Source organism: Arctopsyche grandis, chromosome 7 (assembly GCF_051622035.1).
Source record: "Arctopsyche grandis isolate Sample6627 chromosome 7, ASM5162203v2, whole genome shotgun sequence".
Lineage (NCBI taxonomy): Eukaryota > Metazoa > Arthropoda > Insecta > Trichoptera > Hydropsychidae > Arctopsyche > Arctopsyche grandis.
In genome coordinates this window covers 14248331-14263516 of record NC_135361.1, presented here as the reverse complement: position 1 = coordinate 14263516, position 15186 = coordinate 14248331, and the positions used below count along the sequence as shown (strand labels likewise).

The following is a 15186-nucleotide window of genomic DNA, read 5'->3' as shown; positions in this document are numbered from 1 at the left end:
CACGTGATCACCCGTCACACTAAAACTGGTCACGAGAAAACTGGTCACACCCAAAAATTGGTCACGAAAAAACTGGCCACACCCACCGGTTGTCCTGTGACTGGTTCACATATGACTAGTAGTCCGTTTACCGTTTTAATTTACGAAACTCGATTTAATCAAGAAATATAAAATTTCTATGAATTGAATTTTTACCAAAAACATAAATGTGCAATGTCATACTACACATTACCGAATTTATACAAAAATTAAAATAATCCTGCTGACAGCAGTCATCAATACCTCTCATGATGCAGATAGTATATGCTTCTTTAGATTTATGCTGTTTTATATTCGATTGTTTCTTTTGGGCAATCGCAACGGAAAATAAAAAAATGAAAGAAGCTGGCTGTGAATACACTTTGTTAGGTTTTGATAGCCGTTTGGCTGTCAAGCGAACGGGCGCGCTTGTTCGATACCGGCGTGGTGCGGTTTGCGTCTCTACCGATTTATATAGATCTGTTTTAAACCTAGTAACTTAGAATCTGAAAGATCATGAAGATTGAAGAGGTAAAGAGCACCGCTCGTACGGCCCGTATTTCAGCCCACACTCATGTCAAAGGTCTCGGACTCTCGGAGGGAGTGCCATTGCCAGCTGCAGCAGGACTAGTAGGACAACATGCTGCTAGAGAGGTTAATAATTCGCCACAAACCCGACGACAAATATTCATCCATTCCATTGTGTTATCTTTAATTGTGTATTTGTAGGCTGCTGGTATTGTCGTCGATATGATCAGAAGTAAAAAAATGGCTGGTCGTGCACTACTGTTGGCTGGCCCACCCGGTACGGGTAAAACAGCCATAGCATTGGCTATAGCTCAAGAGCTCGGAAATAAAGTGCCTTTTTGTCCAATGGTCGGTAGTGAAGTTTACAGCTCGGAAATAAAAAAGACCGAGGTGCTTATGGAGAACTTCAGACGGGCTATTGGTCTCAGAATTAGGGAGACCAAAGAAGTGTATGAAGGCGAAGTGACTGAATTCACTATGGTTGAAACTGAAAATCCTATGGGAGGTAATCAATTTGAAATTTTTTTTGTTTTCACTTTGTATACCGTATATTGATAGATAAAATATACTTTTCTTTATATTTTTTAATCTCATTACACATTCGTTTCAACTCGACTCTAAATTTAAAACTTCCATTTTAAAATAATTTCTTAAAACATATCAAATTCACTCTAAAAACTATTTGTGAATTTTTATTAGGGTGACCAAGTGACCCTACGCAGTTTTTTTTATTGTATACATATCTTTAATTAATTCGATCGTTTGCGAAGTGAAAGATAGAAAAGCTTTGTAAACATAGGCTTCGTGCACCAAAGGCATGTTTTCGTCAAACAGCAGTTTAATTTTGCAACAATAATGAAAACCTGTTAATAAAAATTTCAGGTTATGCCAAAACTGTTTCACATGTAATCATCGGCTTGAGGACTGCCAAAGGTGTTAAGCAGCTCAAATTAGATCCGACTATCTACGAAGCACTGCAAAAAGAAAAGGTTGAAGTTGGCGATATCATTTATATTGAGGCCAATTCTGGTGCTGTAAAACGACAAGGTCGTAGTGATACGTTCGCAGCTGAATTTGATTTAGAAGTATGTTAAATGACTATACGGTGTTTATTTTTATTTCTGAATGTTATATTGATACTTTTGTATTTAATTAATAGGCTGAGGAATATGTCCCGTTGCCGAAAGGAGATGTTCACAAAAAGAAAGAAGTAGTTCAAGATGTCACCTTACATGATTTAGATTGTGCTAATGCAAGACCTCAAGGAGGCCAAGATATAATGTCAATGATGGGCCAATTGATGAAACCTAAAAAAACAGAAATCACCGGTATGATATAAATCATCTCAATATTTTAATATAAAAAAAGCTAACCTAAAACCCAAAAAAATGATTTAGATAAATTACGCAAGGAAATAAACAAAGTTGTAAATCGCTACATCGATCAAGGCATAGCTGAACTCGTACCTGGTGTATTGTTTATTGATGAAGTGAGTTTCTGATTCTATTTTTTCTTCTTTTTTTTGTTGTTTTGTTATGGAATTGGTATTCATATTTATTATTTTTCAGGTTCATATGTTGGATATTGAAACATTTACATACTTACATAGAGCTTTAGAATCTGCAATTGCTCCGATAGTCATATTTGCAACTAATAGAGGTCGTTGTCTTATTAGGTATACAATACATATTTATTTTTATGATAAAAAAAATTGATACTTTTACTAGTATAGTAAAATTTAAAATATATTTGTTACAGGGGTACTGAAGATATTTTTTCAGCGCATGGGATTCCTCTAGATTTGCTTGATAGACTATTGATTATACGTACCTTGCCTTACAATAAAAATGAAATACAACAGGTAATTTTCATACGTTTATGAAATTTCATTTGATTGAAAATTTTTGTATGTATAGTGGAATTTTCATCTTAATTTGTAGATCTTGAAATTGCGTGCGACTACAGAAGGTGTTGCCATAGATGACAATGCGCTTGCCACTCTAAGCGAAGTAGGAGCAAAAACGACCCTTCGATATGCTGCTCAGTTACTGACTCCAGCTTCTCTCACAGCTCGAACGGAAGGTCGCTCTAGTATACAAGCATCCGATATAAAAGAAGCTTCACAATTATTCCTTGATGCTAAATCATCGGCGAAGATTTTATCACAACAAAAAGATAAATTTATGTTATAATTATTTTATGTTTACCGACGCACACATATTTTTAATAATTCGTACGTATGTATTTGTAATGCAGAAATGTCATTCATTATTTTATTTTTATAAAATTAATAAAAAACCTACCGATTACAATGAACATGAAAAATTGTAAACAAAACGATTGTTTTTTTCAATATTCATAACTGAATAATTTATTTTAACATAGGTACATAAATATAAATAAAATCTTATATAACTAATAAACACTGACGCATTCGCATGTAACAACGCATATAAAAAATATTCATATTATAAAAATTATTCCATTAATTGAAATTAACAAGTTCATCAAATTCAATCTGTGGTAAATGCAGAACTTTTATGTTTTATTTTTTCTTTGAAATAGGCATACACACATAATAAAATATAAAATAACATTATTTAACGGCACAAACTGTAACAGTAAAAAATTTGTTCTCACAAAATTCCTTATAATAAATATATCTAAAATAATTTATTACAAATGATTACTTATCGAAGTATTAAAATATGTACAGTGACTTCATATATGTGTAGTTAATTTTACGTATATCGTAGAAACAATAGATTTTTATTAATTTCATTGAATTCATATTTTTATTTCTTATATTTATAATAATTCGACACGTCATAAAACTGAAATTTATCTATAGACACAAGATCTTATATTTTTACTGATATGGTTTAACATGAATGGCTTGAAATATTTTGTACAATATCATATAATCAAGCGTACATTGTATTTAACTTAGTTTTTAATTTGATGAGTATTTTAATGCAACCTGTATGTATCATACTTTAATTTCTTACTAATATTTTCTATCTTAGCCAATTTTGCCTCCTTCCAGTAGAATAAATAAATAATAATACTTAGCAAATATTTTAAATAACTCTATAATGTTTATTAACAATCACTGGTTTATCAATCGGTGATTGTAAATAAATACTGAATATCACAATGTTTTACTGTGCCGACTTTGCTTCTGTTGGATAAGACACAGGAATAAATTTGGGCGTTGTTGATTGATACGATTTTTTGTATGGATAAGGTGTGTTGATTGGTGGTTCATAAGTTGGGAGATTTACATGAATTCCATGCTCGTTTCTATATTCGAATCTCCGAGATTTATCTATGTTAATGTTTATTCTAGATTCTTCCGCTATTGGATTCTGATTTAAAGACTGCTGGTATAAACTTTCAAATTGCATGATCTCTGGGTATATGTGCGGCTGTATTTTTCTGTCGTCTCTAATATTGCTCGGATATACGATTATTAATTTTTCTGAAGAATTTTCTGCCGATTGTAACGTCACAGGTGCTAGCGTTGTAGTTGTCATATCGGGCGCTTTCACAATCCTAATGGGATCATTTTGTGAATTAAATTCTTCTATATTATTGGTCGCTATGTGGTTATCGGTTGTGAACTCTTGATTAGGTGGTCTCGCTACTTCTTTTTCTTCTGCTATATTCGGCAATTCAGTTTTATCTGGTGGACGTATCTTTTTAACAATCTCTATCTTTTCTTGCTGAGATTGTTGTGGCACAGGAAAGTTAGTTGATGTTGGTGTTTCTTCAAATGGAACATACTTGTGTTTGATTTCTTCGGGTGGAGGTGTTTCAGGTTCTGCTCCAAAGAGCAGAAATCTTGGCGTGTATGCAGATACTAATGGCAACAGTGTATTCCTCGCATAATTCTCAGCTTTTTCTAAGAAAGACACAAGACGACTGGGTAAAAATTGTACTGTGAAACTAGATAAGGAATTATTTTTTTGTTCTTCGGGTGCTTCTTTTTTGTTGTTTTTATTTTGCCACTGAAATAAACTGAATGTGTCACTTTTAGATGTACTCGTTGGCAATTCTATAGCTGTTTTATTTAATTTGTTAATGTGATCCCAAATTGTCGTAGATTTTGTCTCTGGTGGCAATAAGTTATAAGACGGTATCCAATTTGATTCGTTCAATGATTCTATTTTTCTTTCAACCTTATCGGTTCCTCTGTTGGTAGAATCATCAAACGTTTTGGGCGTGCGGTTATTTCTCAAGTGCCCTCTCAAGTTGTCCGATCTGCTTATTTCAATTTTTACAGTTGTTGATCCTAAAATTGGTTCTGTAATTTCTTTTTTTGCTTTGTCTGTATCGTGAGAACGGGCATTTTTAACTGAAGGAGCTTTCAGTATTGGTTCTACAATTTCTAGAATAGCTTCACTAGCATTTACATCGTCTTTTCGTTCTAAAAATGGGAAACTAGGAAACTTTGTGTTAATACTACCAAAAGCCCTTCCGCTTTCCCTCTCGTTCTGCGAGTTGTCTAGTGAATTGGCCAAAAGAGGCTGCCAAGGTAAGTTAAGAATATCAGTAGCATCTAAAAGTGATGTGAGTGGATCTGATGTTTGATTTTCTGTTTCAATTCTAAAATGTTTGCCCATCGGTATGACGTTTGGCTTTGGTTTGTTTTCTTCCATGTTGTCTATTTTTGCATAATTCTTCAATTTGTAATCTGACTTTAGATGTATTATTTTATGCATCAATGTTTTTTCATTAGGCACTATTATATCTTCTCTTTTGTTTGATGAACTTGCTATATTATCAATATTGAGTTTGGGATTATTAATCACTTCATCTCCTATTTGAACCACTTGAGTTGGAATGAAGGGCGGTCTGTTTAAAAACGGATTTTCATTTGTAACCTTATTCTCTATTTCAATTTTCTCGGTAGTTTTGTTTTTGGAATTTTCTTCAAGTGCCTGTAAAAATATTCTATGTTATTTTAAATATTCATTGGCTTATGTTATAGTATATTGCCATCTTTAATGTTGATTAGTACCTCTGACGGATGATTGCAATCTCCTGGATATAATGGCAAGATAACTGGTGTGCCAGAATTTAAAATTAATCCTTTTTTACATATTGATGAGCTGGAATATTTAAACATTTTGTTTAATTTTCGGTTATAATAAAATTATATCATAACTGGTTTAACTGGTTTTTGTTTACGTTTTGCCAAAACTGTCGCTCAAAACAACTTTGTCTATAGTCCAACGGTTTAAACCGGAACTGATCCACCCAGAATATGCCTGATATTGAAGTTGTACTTTAACAGGAATTCCTAAAGCTGGATGAGGTACTAACATCCGTGATATTGTACTGCCTAGTATAAGCTCAGAATCGTCTTTTCTGTAAACAAAAGTATTGACATTAAATGAAAAAAATAAACTTTCCTGTTGTTTTACTTTATTTACATAAATTATGTAAAATACCTAGTCATTGGGAAAGTTTCATTCAAACCAGAATCACCTACGAGTGCCAACAAAATCCTTCCATAACTAACAACTGACTGATTACTGCGGGAACTTTCTACTTTTACGTGGTATTGATGGGCTGAAATAATATTTTAAATTCATAAATTGCTCTAAGCATACACATGTGTATAAACAAAAATAAATATTTATATTTTAATGTGAAAATACCGCAGAAAGGTTCTTCATCCCTCGTCAATAGATACAATTGACCTCTTCCAGTAGATCTATCTGCATAATAGCCCATATTCCCACATCTTCTTTCACCGTTACAGCCAAAACAATTGCCCTAGAATTATTCGAACAGCATTTATAATGAAGTTTCAAATTCGTTTGTCAATAATTGCTTAAAAATTTATCAAACTCACAGCTAAGAAATTATCATATGAGTCACATGGGAATGATGGAAAGTGACACTTGGGAGATACAGAATCGGTGAAGAATTTATACGCCCTTCTATGATTGCATAAGGATCTGCCTTCTACCGCCGAAGACCAAATTATATCAGTCACCGCACCTACAAACAGATTCGAACAACCTGTTTGCATTCTTCCTCCATTCGGATAAAAGTCTACATGACCCATGGGTTGCCAAGACCCGAGTCCACCAAGTATCAAGTTTTCTCCATTCGAGTGGATGACATCAACGAATTTCGCATCAGTACTGTCTAGTCTAGCTCGAGGATCCTGAGCTTCAAAAAGAGGACCTGCAGGATCCAAGCCTAAAAAATTTGTAAAAATTATATAATTATCAATTGCATAAAACCCTGTGTATTGTATAAAAATTATATAAATACTATACCTGTAATTCTTGAAATGTTTTTCAATTGTGATCCGGCAAATCCAGCGACGTGTGCTCCGAGACTAAATCCGATGAAATGTACGTTATCAAACTTCAAATTGATGTGTGTCGCCAAACCTATAGCATCAGATTAATAGAGTTAAATATTTTTAGTTTAATTAGAAACACATTGAGGATTGAAACTTAGCATTTACCTTCTAGTAACATTGCTAACTGCTTTCCAACGAGTCTTGTATTAGCGGCTGCTCTTACATAATTTGGTATAACTGCTCCAGCCTCCCAATCTACACAAATCACATTACACTCTTCCTATAAACAAATTACCAACACAATAATCAAATAGTATTCCTCTTTAAACACTTCAATTTACAATAGTGCTTTCGATATGACTTACGACGGCCATTAGAGCAGATCTCATTTCGTACACCCAAACATGATCGCAGTTCGATCCAAATCCATGAACGATCACTTTCGTAGGGCTTGAAGAGTTAAAAGCACGATCGGCCCACTGCCATGTCATTGACATGTTACTGAACGGCACATCCAATAATGGTATATCACCTCTGAATAACAATGTAATGTGTCAGTGGATTTATTTTAAATCAACTATATATACGTTTATATGCAAACAGATATACTTTCTTACCTACTCTTAGTTGAATATAACAAGAAACGAGTGTTTATCTCTTGCGGCGGACTTGGTAGCATTTCAAGGTAGCCGAAGGGACCGGAGTCCTCGAAGCATCCGAGTTCTTCATAGCACACGCTATTTGGCTGTGATCGTTTGATTCTAAAATTTAAAAAGTACATTATACATTTTAAAAAGAATTATTATTGATGACAACAATAACTTTCTCTCTTATTATTCAAGTGTAAGAAAGTTTACATTGTGACCATATATTAAAAGCGTTGTGTTTCGTAAGACAGTACCGGTGTGGTATTTTGTTTAAAATTCATAGCGAGTATTGTTCTAAAAAGTCGTACGACATTCATGTATGAACACAATGTCATGTTTGAAAACCAGTGTTTATCAGGAATACGCTGAGGATAATTTAAATGTTTCAGAATTAAATTAATTTTAACAAGGCAGACAACTCTAATGTTATGCCAATGTAAAAATATGAAAGTCTGATTCTATCTCTCCCATTTGATTTGCTTTTTTTTAATCACTTTCTATCATGTATGGTAGTCAAACCAAACCGCCAAATCAATAGCTACGATAATTGTATTTAATATTGTACTGTGAGAGTGTATCAAAGTGACCTGGTGCGGTTGTGCTTTTTATTCCACTGATCCATGGAAGTGACGACCGCCCGAAGTATCTCGGCATCGTGAATTTCGTCTGCGGACTCGTCCACATCCTGAAGACGATGAGCCCATCCTGACGATATGTCTGAAAATATACAAATGTTTTTTTAGAATTCATCATAAATAAAGTAAAAATGATATAAGATATGTATCATATGACACAGAAAATGAGCTTGAGAATTTTAGACTTCAAAAACATACATTGAATCCGTCCAAAATACAGACAACATTGGAAAATGTATATTGTTGATTATAAACAGATGCGGCACGGGCATGCGGTACATGCTTTTAGATTTAGATTTAGGGGTCCAAAAGGGGCTTTTAGATTTAGGGGTCCAAAAGGTTTTACTAGACATTTTTCAAATAAAAATCATTCATATGACTAATACGAAGCATTATTTAAAATTTTGTATTCCAAATTTGATTCGTAACACTTTGCGTATCAAATTTTCACCCAGTTGTACTCCTTCTCACGACATTCAATAGTTTTCCGTTACGGTACAGTAATAACAATTGTCTACAATTATCTATAAAAAGGATGTTAATATAAAATGTCTTTGAAAAACGTAATTGCATAATTTGCGACTTTGAAGGCGGGGAAAAAGAATATTTAAATTATGTGAGTTACATAATTACCAATTTAATTTTAATAACAAAAATACTAAACGGGGCCTTTTTCTTACATTTGCATGCAGGCCCAATTATTCTAGTTACGCCACTGATTATAAATAGAAAAGACACTTCAATAATTAGCATTGATTTTTATTAAAATTGCAAGTAAAATCACATATTTATACAAACATACACATACTGCCATCAAATGCTAGTGAATGAAATCATCATTATGGAACAGTATAGCTATTTTCCAAATTCAGAATCCATATGGCCAACAATTGCAACTAATAGAGCACTCTAATGACTAATCTTTCTGTATATCCAAATAGTCATCAAGGAATATTGGTCGTCTATTTGCAAAATAAATGACAATTTATTTCATATCAATACATCGCCTTCTTAAATAAATTTTCTAAGGTAACAAAATAATGTTGATGCAAAAAACTAAACTAAACCCAGAGAAATGTAATATTAATAGAAGTGGCTTTAGGTGTTCTTTTATTGTCAAGTGACATTCTGTCCACGGACAGATCTAAATAATTTTAGCATCAGTCGTATTTGACTCTTGGTGCTCGACGTATGTCCGATAAAAACGTCTCTGTTTGTTTATATTACTCGCAAGATGAGCAAGCATCGGTAAAAATTGCACAGTACATTCAAAAACACACAATAAACAACATGGGATACATTTTTATAAGCAAATTGATCCGATTGTATTCCGTGCGATTTGTAGAGACGTACCGCGTAAAATTGACAACAATTATTTATTCGTAAGGGCGCCTCTATTCTTATTACATCTCTCTGACTAAACCCCTATTACATCGTCTTCACGGTTCGGTGATTACTGCTCACAAAACGCTCGCCCAAAAGTCACTAAAATATCTACAACGGAACATCTGGCAGCCGAAAAGTCCATCATACTAAGGATAACTATCATACGAACGAGAACTCGAGTGTTAAATATTCCGTATTCGCGATTTTCATGGCAAAAGATCGCAATGTGCCTAATAATCGTAAGATTGATAGTTCATTGATCCAAATATCTGTGAATCGCTAAAAAATATATTTGTCAACAACAATCAGATTTACATTTATAAATACATATAAATATGTAAAATGCGCCTATAATTCTTGTTTGGTATGTAATTTTAAATGTGTATAATCTATTATATATGCATTTTTGTCTTGTGACGATTATAATTTTTTGTTGAATGTGAAAATACATGCCTCCAGTGTTAAATGGCATATAAACAAAAATAACGAAAGTGTTCACAGTGTCGTACTAATTTGTTTTCATAGCAACGCTAAAATTTAAATAAATTACATTAAAGAATTTTACTTTCGTGTGACGGCATCTCTATCGTTTGTTTACTCGTGAAAGTACACCATTAACTAAAATCGCCAAAATAGAATTGCCAAAAAACTATTAAAACAATACCGTAAACAGTCACACATATAATTGATACAAAACGTAATATGCATGTATGTAATTTCTGTCGAGATTTTTCAGATGTGGTCAAATACTTAAAATTTCCGGCTCTTTCACACACACACACACACACACACACACATTAACAGTAATTATTGCAATTATTTATTTTATTATTATGACAACCGGAACACGACCGCACAATTTAAAGTGTTCGTATGCCAGTCGCTTTCACCATATAAAAATCTGTTTATCCTATCACGCGAATAGTAGCAGACAGGTGTATCCAACTATTGTAACGCGATCCTGACGTACCTGCTCTAATATTTAATTTCCTTTCACTGAGGAGAAAGGACTGCTGTCGATTCGAAAGCATACTTTTGTATTTTTACTGTCGAACATTAGCAAAAAAATAATAATGATGCAAGCAACCGGTTGCCAATTAAACACAAGCACTATTCATTGTCAATGCGGGCTATTGCATACGAATATATTTTCATCTGTCGATTAAAGCAAAACATTTTGCAGAGCATTTCCCTATCGCAATAGAATTAGAACGTACGTGCATTTACGGAATTCAATGTTAAGAGAGAAAGCACTCTTATCATACGGTTTATATTTGTTTTATTGCTGAATTACGATCATTAAAGATTAATTATATCAATGAAAGTAACGCTCGGTTCTTACGCGCTGTTGAAATTTGATCGAAAATGGTATTGTAGATTACGAAATCGACACTCAACAAAAACAGTATTGTGAATCGTAATAAAATGATTCCTTATGGGTAACCATTGGAGAAAGTCAATACCTAAATGAAAACTTCCAATAGCTTGCATGTTCATAATGTCATTTAAACATGAAGAGAAGTGAATAATGCTAGAACTTTCCACTGAAAGAATTGACGAATTTTCTAATTTTGACAGTTGAAATGTTTCTCTTGGGTATGTAGTACATATGTATAGAAGTAACACACACTCCTGAACCCAATTAGGTACTCTTCTGATACGTTGGCTTCGCTAGAATTCAATGAAAACTCTGTAACAATACACAATGTGGTATATAAACCAAAGGATGATGTAAATAGTGTAACTGTTTGAAAAATTGTTTAAATTTTTAAGTTATTTACACGAAAATTGTATGGATATGAAACTTGGACATGAACGCCAAACGCAGTCAAAAAAGTATACGGAATACATGGGTGAAAAGTATGACAAAAGTAGTGAATATTCATAGTAATGAGAATGAAGAGATTGAAATAACAATTGGCAGGTCACGTAGCTAGAAAAATTTACGAAAGGTGGATAAAAAAGTGCTAGATAGTACTCGAGAGAATGTAAAAGGATGAAAGGAAGACCGCAAGGAAAATAGGTAGACGAAATTAGGAAATGTACATATGTACATATATGGTGAGATGGATGAGAGTTGCACAAAACAATGGAGACGAATGGAAGTGTGTTGGAGAAGCCTTCATACAGCAGTGAATACTGAATGACTATAGAAGATGATCATAAAATATATGTAAACATTTGCTTATATGCGGTGTATTGTTATAAAAAAATATTTTATAGAATTCGAGAGGTGAACTAAGAATCGTTTAAATTTAAAAACATAAAATATTTTAAAAGTTTGGCAACACTGATATTTTACAGTTTATTGCGGCGACGCGCTATGTGTTTAGAAATTTATTTATTATAAATTAAAGTGACATTTGTTATGATCATTATTTATTGTGGCAACTCTAATAATGTGAATTAAGCCAGTAAAATCAGTGAAATGCTATAATTTGAGGAAATCCAAATCAAGACCAAGTTAAGAAAGGCGCACTTGAACCATAACTGAAACTATGTACATACTAAGTATTTTTTAACGTTAAAATTATTTGATCAGACAAGCAAGATAATTTCAAAGATGCCCTACTTTAATATATTTAAAATTCCAAATAAGAAATGTAATAAATAATGTATTTTTTTTTTTTAATTAGCTTCATTCAATTATTTTTATTTTTTATTCAGTTCAAATTTTTTCTTTAAACAAAAGCTATAATTTAGTTGTTAAATTATACCAAAATAACATTCAAATGTTGTTGATTTGTTGTCAAATTTTTCTTTCAGCTACTCTTCAGCACATTTTTTTTAATACAATTTAAACGATACCTACAAATAAATGATTTAATTTATAGACCGATGCTGTTAATTTAACGACCTTGACAGCTTATTTGAGAAAGTCGGAATGCAATGGATGGCCATCCAAGTCTCGTCTCCCATTATCATGTACGTATTATACAATAAGTGAAAACGCCATTACTACATATAAAATGTTCCATAAATTTAATTTGAGTTTAAAATTCAGCTCGTCATCTTCCATTATATTCGATCCCATTAAATGTGACCCGATGTGTCAAAATATCTCATACATTTATTTTGACAGTTGTATAGGCGCCATTATTAAATTTAAAGTGGCTCATGCTCAATACGTTTCAAGGGCTTGTGAAAAATCTAATATATAGGTAATGTAATCGCTTCGTTTAAATGCTATTATTTACCGTTGAAATCCTAAAATAAATATTTCTCATGCAACACGTTGGTCCAATTAACCCAGATATTAAAAAAATGTACGTAAAAAGGTTGAATGCTTTTATTCTCCGTATAAAACGCCCCGCATTACGGCAATCAAATTTTCTTTCTTCTGATTCTATAGGTACATACATAGGTACATTCGGGTGTGAATCGAATCAATATTTGAAATGAGGTCTTGAAATCAATTCCGTTAGAATAATATACATATGTATGCACGACTTGATTTTTTACTGACTTTTATTGTACATACATAGTTCATATACTATTCTTAATTGATTTTTAAGATAAACCAATTTAAATGTAAATCAGGGTCATTCAAAAGGTTAAATTGCCGCAAAAAGATCATTTAATTCTATCATTATTAAGTCGTGACAATTTAATAATACCAATTCTTAATAACACCGGAAGCTTGTTCAAAGCGACCTCGTTGAGATGAATTATATATTTTTTTGTGATTAAATACATTTTTTTCTTTGCAATAGTCATGTAGTAAAATACTTGTAATGGCGTTACAGTTATACCTGCGTAATTTAAATTTGTCGTGACGAATTTTTAACTGGTCATGAATATCAGTAATGTTCATTTTTTGCTCTAAATAATCGCATCACATGAACTTTTTCTTGTCATTATGAATCGTTTAAAAAAAGACGCATTTTGTTGCGTGAAATAGAGTTGTGTTTTTAAAACGATTACACGACAAATACAGACCAAAGTATTTAATAATTTATATTATTTTGTATCCGGTTGACCTTTCAGAGATAAGAACATTTTTTGCATTGTCTGCTATTTCCAATCATAATTATGATCATGAAATGCAAACTTTTTATGATTCAATGAAAATTCAATTAACCGTATCACGCAAATGACGACTTCTTTCGCTAAAAACTTTACAGAATCCCGTTCAAACACTTCAAAACGTTTCAAAAAAATATTACTGTTCAAGTGTTCATTATTTAAAATTAAAATTCATATATTCTTCATTTTACGCTCATACATTTATTCATCGGGAAGTGAGCATACATACTTCCGTTATTTATTTGATATAATTTTTTTGACACTCTTATGATATAATCAATAATTAACAATTAAACGCAATATAAATTTTACATAACGTGAGATTTTCTGCATTGAAAATTCACGGCTGTATTTTTAATTGTTCCGGGATGATTAATGATTATATTTATATCTATATATTTTCCTACATTCGCCCCCGAGTGATACCTATGGTATTTCACTTATAGATTATACATTTGAAATCATTCAAATAGTTCACATAGTGGTGAAATGGATAGGATGGTTTTGCCAATTTGGTGAGGAATCGTTTCAACAATTATATTAGATAAAATGGCAAACTCTGATAGTAAATGATCGATTTGGTGTCACGCATATACAGAAATACTTCCGAATAAATTATTTTCAATCAAGGTCATCACAGGACTTGAATCCGTGGACTTTTCGGTGGTTTGTATTAACGCAACCATCGAGCTATGATGCTAGCTACGATAGTTATATAATAAAAAAAAATATATAACAAAGCAAAATCTCAAGGCTCTATTGTTACCATCTCCAGTAAATGCACACCTTAATTTTCATAGATATTTAGGCTGTAATGTGATGTAAATTTAGTGGTAAAGATTAACATATAACACAATTAAAACAGGTTGCCGGTATTTACCGCGTTAATAATAATAGATAATTGGCATCTGGGCAATTTGATCGAGTATCGACTCAGGTTGTTTTTGGAGCACGTAATTATGGTCACAATCGGTCAACGGTAATCATCGCTGTCCACTTGATGGACAACTGGACGACTAGGCAGATGGACAGGTGCCCGGCTGCTGACCATGACTCCTCTCAGTGTGTCAGTGGGTAATGAAACTGTGACCATACGACCCGTGACCAATATTTTGCCGATTTTCGGCGATGGAGCTAGCCATCAACGTCAACCCTGTTCGACTATCGATTTGTGAAAGGATAAAAAAACGGATACTGCTTGTGTATAAAATTTCAAAGTTGAACTATTGACATTGCTTCTTGAGAAGTCGCAGAAGCTTGTTAAAAGGCTATTGCGGAAGATCTTTTTTCTATCGTAAAATACATTCTAGTGAGATATCCCAGAATAAATATCTACATATGTAGCTCATTTATGCGATGGAATAATAAAAACCATCATTGATTCAAATTCTACCAACATTTTAAGATCTCCAACTTCTCCGCTTGACTGAGACGATGTAACATCAAAAAATTAAAATATGCACATCAGTATTGAAATTTTTGCTAGCTTAAGCCTGAAATTAGAGAAGTTTATTTATTGTTTTTGGTTACTGGAATGACTCCTTGTGGTTTCCTGCATTTTTTTTTGCCTCAACTTTTAATACGATGTCATGCAAAGCTGTCACAATTGGTTAACTTTCTT

General features: G+C 32.7%; 2 protein-coding genes across 2 annotated transcripts in view; one reads left to right on the top strand and one right to left on the bottom strand.

Moving 5' to 3' along the window:
- The first annotated feature begins 392 nt into the window (after window positions 1-392).
- On the top strand, window positions 393-3123 carry pont (RuvB-like helicase pontin). Its single transcript, XM_077434976.1, has 8 exons — window positions 393-672; window positions 748-1051; window positions 1429-1631; window positions 1706-1874; window positions 1944-2035; window positions 2115-2221; window positions 2305-2407; window positions 2487-3123. Exons 1-8 carry the CDS (start codon window positions 535-537, stop codon window positions 2736-2738), a joined length of 1368 nt encoding a protein of 455 aa, XP_077291102.1. The 5' UTR covers window positions 393-534; the 3' UTR covers window positions 2739-3123.
- Window positions 3124-3707: 584 nt separating this feature from the next.
- Window positions 3708-15186, bottom strand: part of LOC143914681 (uncharacterized) — a 35475-nt gene continuing 23996 nt past the window's right edge. Inside the window, exons 3-13 of the mRNA XM_077434974.1 lie at window positions 8106-8235; window positions 7489-7632; window positions 7237-7405; window positions 7037-7151; window positions 6843-6959; window positions 6410-6762; window positions 6213-6330; window positions 6003-6123; window positions 5740-5919; window positions 5570-5660; window positions 3708-5489 (exon numbers count right to left, since the gene is read on the bottom strand). Coding sequence (XP_077291100.1) covers window positions 3708-5489; window positions 5570-5660; window positions 5740-5919; window positions 6003-6123; window positions 6213-6330; window positions 6410-6762; window positions 6843-6959; window positions 7037-7151; window positions 7237-7405; window positions 7489-7632; window positions 8106-8235 — 3320 coding nt within the window. The remainder of the gene's footprint in view (window positions 5490-5569; window positions 5661-5739; window positions 5920-6002; window positions 6124-6212; window positions 6331-6409; window positions 6763-6842; window positions 6960-7036; window positions 7152-7236; window positions 7406-7488; window positions 7633-8105; window positions 8236-15186) is intronic.

Excerpts from the sequence above, each read along its gene's own strand:
- pont (XM_077434976.1), top strand. The coding sequence starts at position 535 with ATGAAGATTGAAGAGGTAAAGAGCACCGCTCGTACGGCCCGTATTTCA. Across the intron at positions 1,052-1,428 it reads AACTGAAAATCCTATGGGAG|GTTATGCCAAAACTGTTTCA; the intron begins GTAATCAATTTG and ends TAAAAATTTCAG. Across the intron at positions 2,408-2,486 it reads ATAAAAATGAAATACAACAG|ATCTTGAAATTGCGTGCGAC; the intron begins GTAATTTTCATA and ends CTTAATTTGTAG.